The sequence below is a fragment of the Anguilla anguilla genome, chromosome 18 (genome assembly GCF_013347855.1).
Source record: "Anguilla anguilla isolate fAngAng1 chromosome 18, fAngAng1.pri, whole genome shotgun sequence".
Taxonomy (NCBI): Eukaryota; Metazoa; Chordata; class Actinopteri; order Anguilliformes; family Anguillidae; genus Anguilla; species Anguilla anguilla.
The window spans coordinates 791,336-809,912 of record NC_049218.1 but is presented as its reverse complement, the minus strand read 5'-3'; the positions used below and the strand labels follow the sequence as shown (position 1 = coordinate 809,912).

General features: G+C 45.9%; 2 protein-coding genes across 6 annotated transcripts in view; both read left to right on the top strand.

The window, feature by feature from the left end:
* LOC118218032 (zinc finger MIZ domain-containing protein 1-like) overlaps positions 1–12,168 on the top strand; it is a 71,915-nt gene extending 59,747 nt beyond the window's left edge. For all 4 annotated transcript variants that reach the window (XM_035400370.1, XM_035400369.1, XM_035400372.1 and 1 more), the window contains 13 exons: positions 82–351; positions 869–1,117; positions 1,759–1,909; positions 2,609–2,750; positions 3,110–3,320; positions 3,624–3,729; positions 4,491–4,651; positions 5,768–5,835; positions 5,949–6,017; positions 6,415–6,659; positions 7,129–7,283; positions 7,403–7,657; positions 7,884–12,168. In XM_035400370.1, coding sequence (XP_035256261.1) covers positions 82–351; positions 869–1,117; positions 1,759–1,909; positions 2,609–2,750; positions 3,110–3,320; positions 3,624–3,729; positions 4,491–4,651; positions 5,768–5,835; positions 5,949–6,017; positions 6,415–6,659; positions 7,129–7,283; positions 7,403–7,657; positions 7,884–7,991 — 2,190 coding nt within the window. In that variant the 3' untranslated portion in view covers positions 7,992–12,168. The remainder of the gene's footprint in view (positions 1–81; positions 352–868; positions 1,118–1,758; positions 1,910–2,608; positions 2,751–3,109; positions 3,321–3,623; positions 3,730–4,490; positions 4,652–5,767; positions 5,836–5,948; positions 6,018–6,414; positions 6,660–7,128; positions 7,284–7,402; positions 7,658–7,883) is intronic.
* Positions 12,169–13,125: 957 nt separating this feature from the next.
* Positions 13,126–18,577, top strand: LOC118218285 (peptidyl-prolyl cis-trans isomerase F, mitochondrial-like). 2 transcript variants are annotated; one of them, XM_035400856.1, is made up of 6 exons: positions 13,126–13,337; positions 14,078–14,108; positions 14,198–14,286; positions 14,482–14,578; positions 15,164–15,239; positions 15,544–18,577. In XM_035400856.1, the coding sequence occupies exons 1-6, from the start codon at positions 13,197–13,199 to the stop codon at positions 15,677–15,679; spliced, it is 570 nt and encodes a 189-aa protein (XP_035256747.1). In that variant the 5' UTR covers positions 13,126–13,196; the 3' UTR covers positions 15,680–18,577. The 2 variants fall into 2 exon arrangements, with proteins under 2 accessions (XP_035256747.1, XP_035256748.1); XM_035400857.1 differs by lacking the exon at positions 14,078–14,108 and having other exon boundaries at positions 13,201–13,337.

Sequence of the window (18,577 nt, the reverse complement as noted above, 5' to 3'; positions counted from 1 at the left end):
GGTAAGACCCAGTACGGCTCTGTAAGTACGTTGCCCTTGGAGACCTGCAGCGCTCTGATTGGTCCTGCTTTCTCCCCACAGATGTGTTCGCCCTTCCAGCTGGGCCCCTCCCAGCCCTACAGCGGCCAGTTCATGAACCAGCCGGGCCCCCGGGGGCCGCCCTCCGTCCAGGGGAGCATGAGCCCCGCGGGCATGAGCGGGCCCCCCCTGGGGATGGGCCAGCCCAGGGCCCAGGGCATGGGGCCCCTGGGGCCCCACACTCAGAGGATGCCCCAGCACCAGCAGGGTTATATGGGCCCCAGGCCCCAGTCCCTCCCCATGCAGGGGATGAAGAGGCCGTACCCAGGGGAGGTGAGTGGATCTCACTGTCAGCTGTACAGCAGGACTGACCAACCCACTCTAACCCTAACAAAGCACACCTCACTCAGCAGCTAGAGCAGGGCTGAACAACCCACTCTAACCCTAACAAAGCGCACCTCATTCAGCAGCTAGAGCAGGGCTGAACAACCCACTCTAACCCTAACAAAGCGCACCTCATTCAGCAGCTAGAGCAGGGCTGAACAACCCTGCTCCTGGAGATCTACCGTCCTGTAGGTTTTCTGTCAAACCCTAATAAAACACACCTTGTTCAACAGCTAGAGATCTCGTTGAGCTGCTAATTAGTAGAATAAGGTGTGCTAAATCAGTGTTGAAATGTAAACCTACTGTAGATCTCCAGGAACAGGGTTGGACAGCTCTGCTCTATATGTTTAAGGTTTGTTTATATGCCACCTACACCACATTTCCACCAGAAACGCCCTGGTTCTCCTGGAGTGTGTAAATCTACTGCTGATGGTTTATTTGAGATTTCTCTCCTCTCTCACCACAGGGTGGTTATGGTGGGCAGCAGTATGGACCGAACAGCCCGTTCCCCTCCCAGCAGGGGCAGTACCCCACCCCCAGCCCCACCCGGCCCCCACCCTCGCCCGGGTACCCAGGGCAGAGGCCCACAGGCCCCCCCGGGGCAGGGCAGTACCCCCCTGCTGGGCTGGGGCAGTACTGCAAGGAGCCATTCAATGGCCAGGCCAGCTGTTTCTCAGGCAGCGGGTACCCCTACAACCCGGGCGGTGCGAATGGGGTACGCTCCAGCTCGGCGCTTCTCTGCACGCACAGCTTGTGTGCTTTGTGTATTGTGTAGTGTGTACCTGCTGTTCATACTGCATCATTTATTGTGTGTTCTTAACTAACAGGTCATATTGAATCGTTTTTTGTGTTGTGTGTAATAACAGGTCATATTAAACACTTTACTCTGTAGCATATACTTTACATTTTAGTGTGTATTGTACACTGAAGGGTGATGGTGTATATTTTAGTGTGTATTGTACACTAAAGGGTGATGGTGTATATTTTAGTGTGTATTGTGTACTAACAGTGGATGGTGTATATTTTAGTGTGTATTGTACACTAAAGGGTGATTGTGTATATTTTAGTGTGCATTGTGTACTAACAGTGGATGGTGTATATTTTAGCGTGTATTGTTTACTAACGGGGGGATGGTGTATATTTTATTGTGTGTTGTGTACTGGCAGTGATGGTGTATATTTTATTGTGTGTTGTGTACTGGCAGGGATGGTGTATATTTTATTGTGTATTGTACACTAACGGGGCAGGGTGTATATTTTATTGTGTATTGTACACTAACGGGGCAGGGTGTATGTTTTATTGTGTATTGTACACTAACGGGGCAGGGTGTATTGTGTGTACTCCTCTCTCTTGCAGCCCTCTCGGTCTGTCGGTAATTACCCACACTCCCCGGTACCTGGGAATCCCACGCCCCCGGTGACCCCAGGAAGCAGTATCCCATACCTGTCCCCCAGCCCGGACGTGAAGCCGCCGTTTCCGTTGGAGATGAAGCCGAATGTCTCACCCGGTGGGTGTTCCCTAAAAAGGGCTGATCTCTCGGGTGCCTGTTACATGGTTTTTCAGCCAATCATATCGCCCTACATATAAATAGATCCATACCCAGGGCAGTAAACCCTAATAACGCGCAGTGCATCAGCTATGTTGTGCTTCAGGAAAGTTTCGCTACGAACATTTAATACTAGCTAATAAAAACATTTTTAAAAATCTAAATAATAACCTACAGTGAATTTCAATGCCAGTTTAATTCAAATTCATTTAGATTTCATTTAATACAACACAATCAGTGGTACAGAGACAGGAAAGTCATTGTGTTTCTTTTCCTCAAATTTTACCCCATTTTCTCCCAGTTTCAGTATACCCGGTCCTGTTTGTATGTTCATGCGCTCTGCTGTAAGGTTATCTGTCAGTTTGGGAGAGCTCCAGAGTTAAAGACTGCACTCTCCTCCAAAACACTGACATGAGCCGGTACTTTTCACTCCTCAAAAATAAAACCAGCACAAGAGAGTCATGATGTCACCTTACCCTAGATAGCAGGGGAGCTCCTCCAATCACACAGTACATTCAACAACCAGCTGACCTCTGATTGGTGGATAATTTATGGTGACTTCCTGGTGAATACCCACAGGGAGACAGGCTGTACAGTAGCTGAGAGCTTAACCCTGTAGTTTCTCATTGGCTCCTGCTTCCTGTCCCTCTGCGACGGCAGCCAATGGGAGCGAGGAGCTGCGGCTGACCTTCCCGGTGCGGGACGGGGTGGTGCTGGAGCCCTTTCGGCTGGAGCACAACCTGGCCGTCAGCAACCACGTCTTCCAGCTGCGCCCGTCCGTGCACCAGACGCTCGCCTGGAGGTGAGGGCCCCCCTGCCACCGCCCTCCGGCCCTCCCCCTCTCCTGCCCCCGCTGCCCCCTCTCCACCCCCACCCCCTCGCCCAGAGAGGGGGCTCACTGAGCCCGGCCCTCCCCCTCTCCCGCCCCCTCTCCAGCCCCTCCTGCCCCCGCAGCATAGAGAGGGCTCACAGTGCCCAGCCTGCCCCCTCTCCAGGGGGAACCTACAAACTACACTGTACACAATTACTCTAGGGGGCGCTAAAATGGTCTGGGGCTCTAAAATAAAAGCTCCACATGACTAGCGGACTCTGCCCAGCTCCTCTGGGCTCTAATACTGTAGCACTGTGTGCAGTGTGTAAAGCTTCCCTTACCCCACGCAGGTCTGACCTGGAGCTGCAGTTTAAGTGCTATCACCATGAGGACCGGCAGATGAACACAAACTGGCCGGCGTCGGTGCAGGTCAGCGTCAACGCCACGCCCCTCACCATCGAGCGCGGCGACAACAAGACTTCCCACAAGCCCCTTCACCTGAAGCACGTGTGCCAGCCGGGGAGGAACACCATCCAGATCACCGTCACCGCCTGCTGCTGCGTGAGTCCTGCCCCCTCTCCCACATACAGCCAATCAGAGCACAGCTACAGCCTGCTGCTGCGTGAGCCCCGCCCCCTATCCCACACACAGCCAATCAGAGCACAGCTACAGCCTGCTGCTGCGTGAGTCCCGCCCCCTCTCCCACACACAGCCAATCAGAGCACAGTTACTCACTCTCTCCCATGCTCTCTCTCCTGTGCTCTCTCTCTCTCTCTCTCTCTCTCTCTCTCTCTCTCTCTCTCTCTCCTGTGCTCTCCCTTCCTCTCTCTCCTGTGCTGTCTCTCTCTCTCCCTCTCTCTCCAGTCTCACCTGTTCGTGCTGCAGCTGGTCCATCGGCCGTCTGTCCGGTCTGTTCTGCAGGGTCTGCTGAAGAAGAGGCTCCTCCCGGCTGAGCACTGCATCACCAAGAGTACGGCTCCTTAACCCCCATCACATGATCAACACCCCCATCACATAATCAACACCCCTATCACATGATCAACACCCCTATCACATGATCGACACCCCTGTCACATGATTAACACCCCATCACATGATCAGCACCCCTATCACATGATTAACACCCCATCACATGATCAGCACCCCTATCACATGATTAACACCCCTATCACATGATCAGCACCCCTATCACATGATCAACACCCCTATCATCACCCCATCACATGATCAACACCCCATCACATGATTAACACCCCTATCACGTGATCAGCACCCCTATCACATGATCAACACCCCGTCACATGATCAGCACCCCATCCCATGATCAACACCCCATCACATGATCCGCACCCCTGTTACATTATCAACACCCCTGTCACATGATCAGCACCCTTATCACATTGCTGTTTAATGAGATAATTGGTCATGCCCTGTGAAAGGTGGGATCATTCTTTGCTCAGTCAATTACTAATTTACCCCAAATCAATTTCAGGCATTGATTTTGCTTCATACTCTCACCTTAAAGACCGACTTTAGTTCCCAGATGCTGTTTGTGATGCTCATACTTGGATGCGTCGCTTTGAATGCAAAAAGACTCTCATTACAGGCAGCGCTCCATGACTCCTCTGTTCGTTTTCATTTATTAAAAACTGGAACCAGCGATTTGCATGCGCTCCGGTGGTCCCTCATTCAGGCACTCACTGTGTTCTCTCACCCCCCCCCCCCCCCCAGTCAAGCGGAACTTCAGCAGCTCTGTCTCCTCCTCGGGGGGCGCCGCGCTGAACGGGGAAGACGGGGTGGAGCAGACCGCCATCCGGGTGTCCCTAAAATGCCCCGTCACCTTCCGCAGGATAAAGCTCCCGTCCCGCGGTCACGACTGCAAGCATGTGCAGGCCAGTATACTCACATCCACTCACATCCTCACACATCCATACACATCCGCACTGGACTGTGCACGTGCAGGCCAGTATACTCACATCCACTCACATCCTCACACATCCGCACTGGGCTGTGCACGTGCAGGCCAGTATACTCACATCCACTCACACATCCTCACTGGGTTGTGCATGTGCAGGCCAGTATACTCACATCCACTCACATCCACACACATCCGCACTGGGCTGTGCACGTGCAGGCCAGTATACTCACATCCACTCACATCCTCACACATCTGCACTGGGCTGTGCACGTGCAGGCCAGTATACTCACATTCAGTCACATCCTCACTGGGCTGTGCATGTGCAGGCCAGTATACTCACATCTACACACATCTGCACTGGGCTGTGCACGTGCAGGCCAGTATACTCACATCCACACACATCCGCACTGGGCTGTGCATGTGCAGGCCAGTATACTCACATCCATACACATCCACACTGGGCTGTGCACATGCAGGCCAGTATACTTACATCCATACACATCCACACTGGGCTGTGCACGTGCAGGCCAGTATACTCACATCCACGAACATCCGCACTGGGCTGTGCACGTGCAGGTCAGTATACTCACATCCACACACCTCCTCACACATCCGCACTGGGCTGTGCATGTGCAGGCCAGTATACTCACATCCACACACATCCGCACTGGGCTGTGCATGTGCAGGCCAGTATACTCACATCCGCACTGGGCTGTGCACATGCAGGCCAGTATACTCACATCCACACTGGGCTGAGCATGTGCAGGCCAGTATACTCACATCCGCACTCTAATTTAGCACTGGGCTGTGCATGTGCAGGCCAGTATACTCACATCCGCACTGGGCTGTGCACATGCAGGCCAGTATACTCACATCCACACTGGGCTGAGCATGTGCAGGCCAGTATACTCACATCCGCACTCTAATTTAGCACTGGGCTGAGCATGTGCAGGCCAGTATACTCACATCCGCACTCTAATTTAGCACTGGGCTGTGCCGGCCAGTATTCACACATCTGCACTGGGCCGTTTAAAACTAAAAATAACGCAGTGATTCTAAATAATAACGCTGTTTTTTGCACCCCTTACAGTGTTTCGACCTGGAAACGTACCTGCAGCTGAACTGCGAGCGGGGAACGTGGCGGTGTCCCGTGTGCCAGTACGTCCCAAACGCGCCTAACGGTTAACACACTAGCATGGGCAGCATGCAGGTGCCATGCTGTTTTGGCATCCTGTGGGTCATGTGGGTCATGTGTGTTTCTCTGTCCCCAGTAAAACTGCACTGCTCGAGGGCCTGGAGGTGGACCAGTACATGTGGGGCATCCTGAACGCGCTCCAGAAGTACGTCTTTTTCCTTCTGTTTCAGAAATCAGAAATTAGCATGAAAACTTCACATGATTAACATACATTAGTTCACTTTAGTAAATGGAGCTTCATTAATAACCATGAACAAAGCCTTCATCATAACAATGCCTGTTAATATATTTATTAACAGTTTGGTTAAAATGAACAAGTATTTTTTATACTGTTGACACGTTCATAACTTATTTGTTCATATTATCCAAGGCTTTGGTTAACATCAAGGGAAACTTTTGGAAGTGTTTCTTTTGTCTTCGCTACACCATCAGCATGTCATATTTATGAGCAGTTTTAGATCATTTTTTCACAACCTCAGTAGCTGCTTCCAGCAGAGTGGTGTGAAAGACAAACGTTCCCACTTCCTGCGCTGTCTCCCCAGCTCAGATTTCGAGGAGGTGACCATCGACCCGACGTGCAGCTGGAGGCCCGTCCCCATGAAATCCGAGCCGCACATCAAGGAGGACCCGGACGGCCCATCAGCCAAGCGCTTCCGGACCATGAGCCCCAGCCAGATGGTCCTGCCCAACGTGACGGAGGTGATCGCCCAGCTGGGGCCTGGCCCCTCCCCCTACCCATCAGCCCATCCTGCACGCGGCGGGAACAACAGCGAATACAACAGCCAAGGTAGGCGTGGCCGACCGACGCACAGGTGTGAGCTTTTTCCCCCTTAAAAAGGATCTGTAATGTAAAAACACCCACGTGTCCCGCGATTCTGAGGTCGATGGTCGCTGCCGTGTCACAGCTCTGAGGCTACGTGTACACTCAGGGGAAGTTGAGCTGAAGCACAGTCTGCACTGGGAGACTGACACTTCAGAAACTGACTTAGTACTGATGCTTTTACTCAGTGTATATTCTCTGTTCCCCACCCTAAGAACTAACAGTCCTTCTGATCCAGCTGTGTGTGCCAGACTGCGTCTAATGTGACCTTCAGGTTGTGTTTCGTGTTCCTGTGCCAGTTTGCGGTCCTGATCGTCCGTCTCTCGAGCTGCAGAGAGACGTTTGTGTTTCCAGATGATGTTCAGCGGGGAGCAGCGGGCCTTGGCTGCCACGTCGTGTGACATCATCACTGTTTTTATTTTGTTTTGCGTGTCAGGCAACGGTTACCAAGGGCAGGGAGGGCTGGAGTTCCCCCGTGGGGGGGCGAGCAGGGCGCCCATGAGTGACTTCATCCCGGGACCCCACCCGCCAGACGGGCCCGCCAGCCTCGCCGTCCCGGACAAACCGACCAATCGCTGCGCGCCCGAGCCGGTGAGCGTTAGCCTCGAATGTTAGCTTCAAAACCGCTCATCACTCAGAGCCTGCCAAGGGTAACAGCTGCACAATTTGTTTTTATTTTTTTCTGGACTGGTCTCTCCCTCTCTCCACAGATGGCTCATCCAGGCTCTGATCAGTCCCACAGCTCAATGCCGCAGGGTCTGCGTGCACCTCCTCGCCCCAGCAGCCAATCAGGGCAGCCGTTTCATCACGGCGGCCCTCCTGTCCCAGCCTCCCGCCAGCACCCCCCCACACAGCCCGCTGTGAACAGCCACCCGCACGCCCAGATGACCTTTAACCCGCCCTCCACCGTGGAGACTCGCCCGGGGGGGCAGGGAGCACCAGAGATTCCCGAGCCTTCCTTGGACGTAAGTGTGCGTCACGGTCCCACCTAGTAAAGCCTCCGGTGTTATTCAGAATCCACAGGAAATAAGTAACAAGTTTATGAAAACTTTACTTCTTTCATGACCTTCCCGGCGTTTTTTTTGCTTTTGACTTGAGTGGTCTCCTGGGTTGTCGCTGTCTGTGTGGAGTGAAACGTGTGATGATTCAAACGAGGCTCGTTTGAAACGGTCTCTTTGTCTTCTTCCACAGCTCATCCCAGAGCTTGCAAATCCAGATGAGCTGCTGTCGTACCTGGACCCCCCCGACCTCCCCAGCAGCAGCAACGATGACCTCCTCTCCCTCTTTGAAAACAACTGACTCCCTCCTCTTCTCATAACCTCCTGTTTGTGCTCAGCTGGCTTGGGTTAGCCTGGGTTAGCCTGGGACAGACTGGGTCAGCCTGGAACAGACTGGATCAGCCTTGGACAGATTGGGTGAGCCTGGGACAGACTTGATCAGCGTGGGACACCCTGGGACAGACTAGGTTAGCCTGGGACAGACTGGATCAGCCTGGGTTAGCCTGGTAGCCTGGGACAGACTGGGTGAGCCTGAGACAGACTGGGTCAGACTGGTTATCCTGGGTCAGACCGAGTCAGCCTGGGTCAGACTGGTTATCCTGGGTCAGATTGGGTCAGACTGGGTCACTCTGGGTTAGCCTGGGTCAGATGGGGTTATCCTGGGTCAGACTGGGTTAGCCTGGGTCAGACCCGGTCAGACTGGGTTAGCCTGGGTCAGACCGGGTCAACCTGGGTCAGACCGGGTCAACCTGGGTCAGACTGGGTTAGCCTGGGTCAGACCAGGTCAAACTGCATCAGACCTGGGTCAGACTGGGTTAGCCTGGATCAGACTGGGTTAGCCTGGGTCAGACCGGGTCACTCTGGGTCAGGCAGGACACCAGCCGTGCACTAAAGACTGGCTGCAGAGGACATGCACTCCACTGACCTTCTTCCTCTTAATGAATCTCCTCTCCAGCTCTCCGCTGTCTCTGATTCAGACTCTGCGCTCTCAGCTCTGTCTGCATGTGCTGAGGGGCCAAACATCTTAAACTGAAATGAAGATTTTGGTTTTAAAACATCTGGAACATTTTAAACAGTGCAGCTATCGATTTCTTTATATCTCGGACTGGACTCTGCGAACACTACAAATGTATTGTAGCATTTTTAAGAATTTGTTATTTTTCTTTTTCTGAGGAAAAAAAAGAGAAGAAAAGAAGTCGTTGGTATTCTGGCCAGTGTCCTTCCTTAGTCCCTTTCCTCCCGTTCTTCCGACCGGTGAAAGCCCGGCTCCCCGGGACTGAGATGAAAACACTGAGTCTGTCCGTTCAGCACTGATGAGGAGCACCAAGGCCCTGGCGTGCTAACGCGTGGAAAAGCAGACTTCTCAAAATGGCCACTTTTTATTACGTACTGTGAAAAAAGTATTTCAGAAATGCCCGAAAACCAGTTTCATCTCACAGAGTCTGGAAAATATTCTTTGGCGACAGTAAGATTTTTCTTTATGCCCCTTAAAAAAAATGAAATTCAGAATTATATTTTCCCTGCACGGTCTCTCCTCCTTACAGACAGTAAGTCCTGTAAGTGTGTGTGCCAAATTAGCTCCGTGTAATGCTATTATAAACAGAAAAATTTAATGCTTTTTAAAAAAAAATTCTTTTTTAAACAATGTACTGCTTTTATTTAAAAAAAATTTTAAATAAACATTTTGGTTAGTGGAACAGCTTTCTGATATGCAAAAATGTCTTGTTCGATCTGATATTACTAATTTGTAATTTTATTTCATTTTTATTTATATGTTTGGGCACTTTTTTCCTGGACTGCAAAAATTAGGTTAATTTATAATTCTCTTCCACTGATTGAAGGTGCTGGATGCAGCCTGGCCTTCGGACGGCTTGTGTGTTCTTACAGGGTTGAGTCCGTTACTGCTCGGCTCAGAGTGGAACTGAAAAACTGGCATCATGTTTTGAGGCTTTTTCAGTTCACAGATGAAGTGAATTTCCTCAGTTGATTGAACTGAAATGGAACTGCTGGCCGTCCTGCATTGTGGTACCAGGACTGGAGTACAGCGTGCACATGTGAACTGAGAGATAATATCTCACGACACCAAATTAGGAGAAAAGAGCATAACTTCACTGAGCTACATTAATTCAGCAAAAGCTATATGGCACAGCAAGCTCCCTAACTTGGGATAATACAGTAAGAATTAGTTGTATTTCTTTTACTAATCCTTGTTAAAATAGTGCAATGTGTAAATACACACCTACACACACACACAAACACATATATAAATTCTTGTCCTCTCTCTCTCTCTCTCTCTCTCTCTCTCTGTATATATATATATATATATATATATATATAGAAAGAAATTTGATACAAAAACAATGTTAGAAGGTGAGTAGGATGTGTAATGTTTTGGTTATTCATTACTAACTGCGCTTTGCAGAAAATCAGTTTCATTGTCACATTTCATTAGTCCTGGAAGTTTGACAGATGTGAGAGATGTGACAGATGTGAGAGATGTGACATCACCACATGCTTGCGATGAGGGCTGGATCTGGCCGGGGGGCTGGAGTCCAGCGGCTGGCTTTTGAGGCGGACGGAAACACAAAGGCAGGTCCAGTCCTTGCACTGCAGGGGAACAGGGTGTTAAAGCCTGGGGGGTAGGGTGGGCACGCAGTTCACATTTAAACTGTCAAAAACCCACCCCTGCTATATAAGCATCAATATATGGTTGTTTATATGTAGATATTTTTTTCAACATATATCTGGAATTACTGTTATTGTTATGTCTAGTAGCATACTACAATTATGTTTTTATCTTTTTTGCCATAATTTTTTTATTTTGTTTGAGCAGAAAAATGCAACTTTATGTTATTTTATTAAATATTGCTGTGAATATTTTAATTTGGACTGATTAATCAGTGTCATCATTTGTGCAAAACTTTGTGGATAACTTGTGCGTTTGTTTTTTCCAGTCAATCTTCCTCAAGCCAGCTTTAACACAAGGCTGAGTCTTTCTCGTTTGTGCCCCACAGTCCCATTACAGAATGAAATGTATTCGCTTAGTAAAAAATCTTTTCCCCTCCTAAACATCATGCTACTGTGGGTGAATATTCTCTGATTGTGTGGACGAAGTGGTTGTCCTTTTGCGTAGTGATTGAGGTGTGGGCAAATCATATAATTTCCCTGTATAATTTATATTTTCCCAATTTTCAAAATGAAATAAATTTAGCTGCTTGCTAGCCTTCTCTTGAAGTAAAATGGCACCACATGGATGGGCAGTTGATATAGTGGCTTTTTATCCTGGAGAGTCATGACGATGGTTTTTGTTTAATGTCTTATGTGATGGCCTTATTTTGAATACTGTGCTACTCTTTATTATTGTCTATTGTAATTGAAAAATAATTTCATGAATTATAAAAAAAACATATAAAATGTATACTTGTAAATACATTTTGAAGGTTTTCCCAGTATTAAAATTCTTTTTCAAATGTTTAGTTAATTTTTATTATTATTATTCATATGCTGGCAATCACCTTATTTCTTTTATAAATTTTCTTTTACAGAAATGTATATGGAAATTAACACTTTAAAAAAAAACTATGTTTCGTCCAGTTCACGAGAGAATGAATATTGAAAAATATACGAGCTGAAAACAACTTGTGAATATGATGGTATTTAATAAAACGCACTGCCACACTATTTCTGTTATTTTCTGTATAAAGGCGCACATTTTATACGTGGTATTATTTCAGTACGCTTGCGGTGAGGTCCAAGTTACTGTCAGCCAGTGGACCGGCTGTGTCCTGGACTTAGCCGGACACTGAAAATGAGTCTTGTGAGGAAATTGATAATCACAGAAACATTCAAGCTTCCCCACTGAACTGTAGGACCCAAATAGGCTGCAGTGTGGGGTGACTCACGGGATGCCTGTACATAATGTAAATGAAAGAACTTGTATTGATTTCCCGATGGGAAGGTGCATTTATTATTTACCATTTTAAAGGTTTGCCACGCCTGTCCCCTCCATCAAAAGCCATTTAATGTGTGATATTAACATTGTTTACTTTCAGCAGTGGCATATCTGAGCATTTGTGCTCTTCATGTAAATAAATCTTGCAAATGTGTTTTAGTCTTACCTGTGTATTTTTAAGGTGCTACATAAAATTTAAAAAATGGATTCATGCCAGAACATTCTAGGGAATGCCTGTGAGATGGGGTAATGACATAGGACCAGATATGGTCCCAAAAGTACCAGATTCATAGTTTGTACTTCCTTTTTGATATGAAAAGAAAAAAAAGACACAATCTTCCAGTGATTCACGCAGAAGTAGCCGCTGCTTGCTGTTTGTATTGTATGTACATGTTCATCTCATATTCTTAACTGGTCAGAAAAAAAGGAATTGTGATTATTAGTAAAACCTGTAAAACTATATGTAGTTACATGATGTGACAGCCTAATATTTATCTAATAAATATATGTTCTGATTAAACCTATACCATAGTATTAATGTGTTTTTTAGGTGATTTTATAATTACATTTCAATTTGTAAATAGTTATGCCATGTGTGTATATTAATATAGTTTGAAATATTTTGTACAAACATTCTATATGTCAAAATAAGAAATGTAATGGATGCACAGTTCTCTCTTGTTCTTTTGTGTTTAACAGTTCCACATTAAATCCCTTTGATGTGAAGTGGTTACTGGGAGACCTTCCTATTCTTCTTTCATTCCTGAAAACCTCCTGAGGTACAGTTTATAAATCATTGCATTTTTTATGGTATTGAAATGTTCTTTAGATGGTAGACATTTCCCACTGAAATAAATGTGTCCACTACAAAGGACAAGCGTACTGTAAAGCTTGGCCCACACCACAGTGATGAGTGTCCTGCAGTGATGGTTCTGCGGTTATGTTAGTGTTCCGCATTGATCCGAGTGTTCTGCTACAATAGCCTGTCATTTGGCCCAGGATGCTTTTCTTATTTTTATATACAGTAGATAATGGCCTGTATTCAATCAAACATTTGGCCTTAACTTTGACCTAAAAGTGAAAACTAGTGCTAAGTTTTTTATTCATACATTCAATTTGGCAAGTTAGTTGTAATCCTTGCTGAACTGAAAAAAAAAAAATTTAATATTTCATTGTAAGTGAAAGTTAATGACAAATTGAAGTAGCCTACTCCACCAGCTCAGAGGTATTCTTACAGGTTAGTGTAAACCACTGTCAGTTCGATTTAAGTCAATACTGATTTTTATTTTTATTTTTGAATAGGTGTTGAAGATTAGCCTTTGGCTATAGAAATGTAATAATATAATCTTATGTATAAAGATGTGATGTCTGAGCGTTGGAAGGTAAATCTACTAGTTTCTCTGACACGCATAACGGGCTTCCAATCCGCTGCGCGTTTATATCCCGTAAGAGATGACCACACATGTTTTTTCCGTTCTGGATTAAGATACTGCTTCTGTTAGGACAATTTGCCGTGACGTTCACTCACTGTACTAGCAGAGTGGAGTAACTACGATGTTGCAGATGAAGAATCGCATAAAATTCTGCTCGCTGGCAATTGCGGCGGCCAAACTGTTTTCCAGACCGGTACGGAATCCAATTGTCTACCTCGACATTGCAGCGGACAACGAACCTCTCGGGAGAATCACGATTGAGGTAAACTGCCTAATAAACGTGTAGAAAGTACCGCACAACAAAGGCCATATTAGCAGCGTGGCTAGCTAGCTTCTTAGTTCTCATACACAGGAGTGTCCTGAATAGTCCTGAATAGAAACTTATGTGGAATATTTGTCGTTGGAAGGGTAACGTTAACTCTCCGAAATTGTTAGCCAACGCACCGGTCTATCAGAACGCCTGACATGTTTATATTTCTTGTCCTCTTAACATAACTTCGTTAGCCGCCTAGCCATGATGACAGCGAATGGGTATGGCTACAGCTTATATGCAGCTAGTAATAGGATAAAAAAAAGATCACACAGACGTTACTGGCGTATGACTCTGGTAAATTTAATTGAGTTAACTACATAATGGATACATAGCTAACCTGTGACAACACTTTTTTTTTTTTTTTTAATTAGTTTTACATCTTAGTAGTAAGTGGGCTATCAAAGCTAACCTGCTCGTAACGTTAGCGTTGGCTACGCTGCACGCAAAGCCTTACGGATTGCAAACGAATGCAGCAATTTGTCTGCTGTCTAGGGCTATGAACACTACTGTTAAAACAACTGCACAAGCATTATGTTACGCTGTTAATCCATCTCCTTTGAAATGGCTTCATTTCTATATTTGTTGTATACAAAAAGTTATACTTTCTAAAATTAAGCCTTTATTATTTAATTGGATTATCAAGTCAAATGTGTTTTTATGCTTAGGTAAAATACCTTTCTCTTTTGCAGTTGAATGCTGATGTTGTTCCCAAAACGGCAGGTGAGGTCAAAAACTGGTCTGGAATATAGTCAGAGTGTGGCACCAGAAAGGAGCTTCGCTCACTGGTTTTGTTCTGTCCTGTTTTCCAGAGAACTTCAGAGCTCTGTGCACTGGAGAGCATGGGTTTGGGTACAAAGGCTCTGTATTCCACCGTGTTATTCCCGACTTTATGTGCCAGGTATTTGTGCTCACTTGCATTTGTCTTCGTCATGATCATGCGCACTACAGTATATGCAGAATTATAATACAGCAGTGTAAAATACTGCCGAACATGCTCAGAATTGTATTACTGTGTTTATTTTTGTGTGTGCTGGTCCAGTCACGTCAAAGAAACGATGATTTTTTTGTTTGTTTGTTTCCAATGGGGCTACAGGGAGGAGATTTTACCAATCACAATGGAACTGGAGGAAAGTCTATCTATGGACCCAAATTCCAAGATGAAAACTTCAAGCTAAAGCACACTGGGCCTGGTAGGACTCTTCATACCTCTGGTTCAGAGTTCAGGGTCAGTGTCCAGCAAGCAGGCTGTGAGCTGAGAAGTGTTTCAGGCAGTGTCAACGATGCCACAGAGCTGATTTTAATGCCATATTCCAACCGTTAAAATTCCCTTTCTGGGGTTCAAAGGTGTTAAAAATATGTCATGTATGAAATTAAATATGGCAAAGTATTTGGCTATTTAGTTTTAAAGTGCAGTAACATTTTATAATAATTTCTGTAATATTGGGAATTAATCGTGTATATTTTAACAGAAAGTTCAGGCGGCTACATTTATTGCACCTGGAATTGTCTCTCTCTTCTGTATTGGACGCTGTGTGACATCACCACAGGAGAGGTAGACAGTTCTGCCACTAGATGGCGACCTCGTCATCAGTATTAGTGTTGAAGCCTTCCGGATACAGTGACCTACTTTTTAAATCGGCAGCTATCAGTTTCTTAATATAAATCAGTGACCTTTCCTCTGCTTTCCCTGCCCAGGACTGTACCATAATCTGTAATATAATTTGAAATAACAAATGAGAGTGTAGTTTACTTAATCATGACTTCATTTTTTGTAGGTGTTTTGTCAATGGCAAATTCTGGGCCCAACACCAATGGTTCCCAATTCTTCATCTGCACAGTTAAAACTGAATGGTACGTCGTATGAATGCATGGAGGAAGTCTGACCGTGCTGATGTTTCTGCATAACTCATGAGCTACTAATGAACCCACTAAATATTTATAATTAAATTCAGGACAACAGTTTAAATGTAATATTTATTTGGTCATATAATTCAGATAAACTGCATTGATTCAGCCCATGTCCATCTAACTCACAGAAATCGGTGTGTGTGTCTGTGTGCGTGTGTGCATATATACAGTATATATATATATATGTATGTATGTATGCTCTACAGTTTCACATTAGGATAGCGTATGTGCTTACCGTTTTCCCCAGGCTAAACGGCAGACATGTGGCGTTCGGTCATGTGACGGACGGAATGGACGTCATCAGGAAGATGGAGTCGTTGGGCTCTCACGATGGGGGCACGACCAAGAGGATGGTCATCACAGACTGTGGGGAGCTCAAATAGCACTGAGCCACATTAGCAACCCGATTACACCTGCTGCGAGAATCCACTGATCCACAGACCTAAAGCACTGAAGGAGACTTCCTGTCTAGTCTGGACCCTCAGTTTATTTAGAATCACAAAATCCACTCGGTTTTTTTGTGCCACAAAGAGATACACAAATCCAGTTTGTGTCAGGGGTGAGATGGGTACATGGGCATTTAAAATTCACAAAAAAGGGCTTCTATGCAGACAAATTAGACCTCGGGAATCCAATGGCATGATTTTATGGAATCTGTCTCACCTTAAAGTCTTACAGAATATTTATTCATCCATTTTGGTTTTCAGATGAGGATATTCCTTCAGTTTCATTTTCCGATGATTTGATTTTTTACAGAAAGACATGGTGTTTTTAACTTATAAACAAGTTAATTGTAAATTGTACATTTTAATTGTAAAATGCCAATAATTTGCCACTGGTTAAAAACTGCAGTCCTTTAAAATGTTTTTGATGTATAGTATTTGACCTATGAATGTTTAGAGGTGTCCCAATTCTTCAATGTTTAAAAGAGTTTTTTTATGTACAGAATTGAAGTGTATGGGGACCTTGAGTAATTAGCAGACCCTATTATTTTGATACCTTCAGGAACTGAACCTTAGAAAAAGATTAAAAACGCTACTTTGTAAATTTCTTTCCTCTGGACATTTCGCTTTTTGAATATTTACTCATTTAGTTGCGGTAGTCAGTATTTCCAGCTTCACGGTGTGCACTGGTTAAGCTCAGAGCAAACGTAGTTCTGTGGTTGTTTTGTAGTACTGAAAATGGCTGCAGCCGTTAATCTCTAGTGGATGTTTGACTGCAGTTGTCAGGATGAAGATGGGCATTCTGTGAAATAGGAGTTGTTGAAGACAGAGAGGTGGTGTATGAAGAGGCAGTGTGGTGTTGTGGTAATGTGAACAGATGGCGCTGCGTGTTTGAATCCCTGTTGATTGAAAATGGAAGCCAAAGCAGAGTGCTGTAGGAGTTCCTAACTCTGGAACCTGGAACAAAAGACACTGCCCACAGTCCGCGGGGAAAGGCAGCTCATAACAGGCGCTGATGAGACAATGGAAAAAGCATAGTGTGGGCTGGCTTGTGACTCATCCTGCTGTGGTTTACAGAGCTCTGGTGGCCCCACAGTTGACATCCTGCAGTTCTGAGGGTTCTCTCCTGCAGTTCTGAGGGTTCTCTCCTGCAGTTCTGAGGGTTCTATCCTGCAGTTCTGAGGGTTCTCTCCTGCAGTTCTGAGGGTTCTATCCTGCAGTTCTGAGGGTTCTATCCTGCAGTTCTGAGGGTTCTCTCCTGCAGTTCTGAGGGTTCTATCCTGCAGTTCTGAGGGTTCTATCCTGCAGTTCTGAGGGTTCTCTCCTGCAGTTCTGAGGGTTCTCTCCTGCAGTTCTGAGGGTTCTATCCTGCAGTTCTGAGGGTTCTCTCCTGCTCTGCCTCGAGCTGACAGGAAGCAGCAGCACTGTGATGATTATGAATGCGACTGGCTTTTCCAGATGGGGAAGAAAGGAGGGAAAAAATCTGCTGGGAGGAGATGAGTTGAAACACCTTGAATGTCCGTTATCAAAGCTGGACTGAGTAAACAGGCATTATGGTGGAATCTCTCCCCCCGCAGCAGTAAGACTACGTATGCAGCAGTGAATGACAGTGACACTCCTGCTTGTCTCTGTAGTTCAGCCTGTCTTACTGTAGTGAATGACAGTGACACTCCTGCTGGTCTCTGTAGTTCAGCCTGTCTTACTGTAGTGAATGACAGTGACACTCCTGCTGGTCTCTGTAGTTCAGCCTGTCTTACCGTAGTGAATGACAGTGACACTCCTGCTGGTCTCTGTAGTTCAGCCCAAGTGAGCTCCATCATCTTTTCTGTCTTTGTGTGGTTTGACGCTGGAATGAGAGTCAGTGGAGCGTTCTGTTTTTTAACAGCTCCCTGATAGCGAGCCAGTCTTTTTTTAGGTTGTCGCCTGACTTCCTCTCATCCTGAACAGGAAATGACATCATAGGCCTGACTTCCATTTATTCATGAAACTCGGCATGCGTAAATATGAGGACAGGACCGAGAAGAGCTTCGCAGGGGCACACAGTAAACACGAACCAAAGCTAACATGGACGGCTGTTCAAATGATAATGTGTCATGTAGGGAGTCCTTTTGTCTTACCATGGCACTACAGAAATTTCAGACAGGTTTTTTTGTTGTTGTACATACTGGAATTGCATCAGATTTGTGTGTGTGGGTACCTAATGTATGTGAGGCAAAGTGAGTGCTTTTTGTGTGTCAGTGTGCAATGCTGGGTGTGTCGATGGTGAAGGACAACTGAGGGAAAAGGGGTTATAACAGCAGTCAGGGCTTCCTGTTGAGGGGAACTGTACAGATTGTGTTCTAGTCTGATAACACTACTGTCCTATTCACCAATACATCCTGTAAATCTGAGCGCAGTAGTCCTGCCATTGCTGGTGTGAGCGAGGTGCAAAGTGTACCTGGAGGCAGCCGTCTCTGCAGAAATCTGGGTGATTAATCTGGCACGTCTTGGTTAAAACAATGATGGACAGGTGAGCTTAAGCACCTGAATGAGATCTAATTGTCTGGTTGCTTCCTGATGCACAAAACTATTCAAGGAAAGCAAATATAACCTGTGTAATGTATAAGTCCATTTTTAGTTAGTTACCTGCTTGGATCAAAAACAGTCTTTTGATGCCATGAAAGTATAAATCCAAAGTGATTGATTGGAAGCAGGAAGCCTTTCCAACCTTTCCGGGGGCCATTTTGATCGTTGAGCGTTTGATTTCAGATACTTTTTTAAGATACCCATTTTGAAATGTACCTTTTTGTAAGATAACTTGTTCGTTTTCAGTTCCAAATAAATAAGCATTTCATACAA

What these genes read in the sequence shown, in the direction of transcription:
- LOC118218285 (XM_035400856.1), top strand. Translation starts at nt 13,197, where the DNA reads ATGTTGCAGATGAAGAATCGCATAAAATTCTGCTCGCTGGCAATTGCG. An exon ending in TCGGGAGAATCACGATTGAG is followed by an intron (nt 13,338 to 14,077) that starts GTAAACTGCCTA and finishes TCTCTTTTGCAG; the next exon opens with TTGAATGCTGATGTTGTTCC. An exon ending in GCTAAAGCACACTGGGCCTG is followed by an intron (nt 14,579 to 15,163) that starts GTAGGACTCTTC and finishes CATTTTTTGTAG; the next exon opens with GTGTTTTGTCAATGGCAAAT.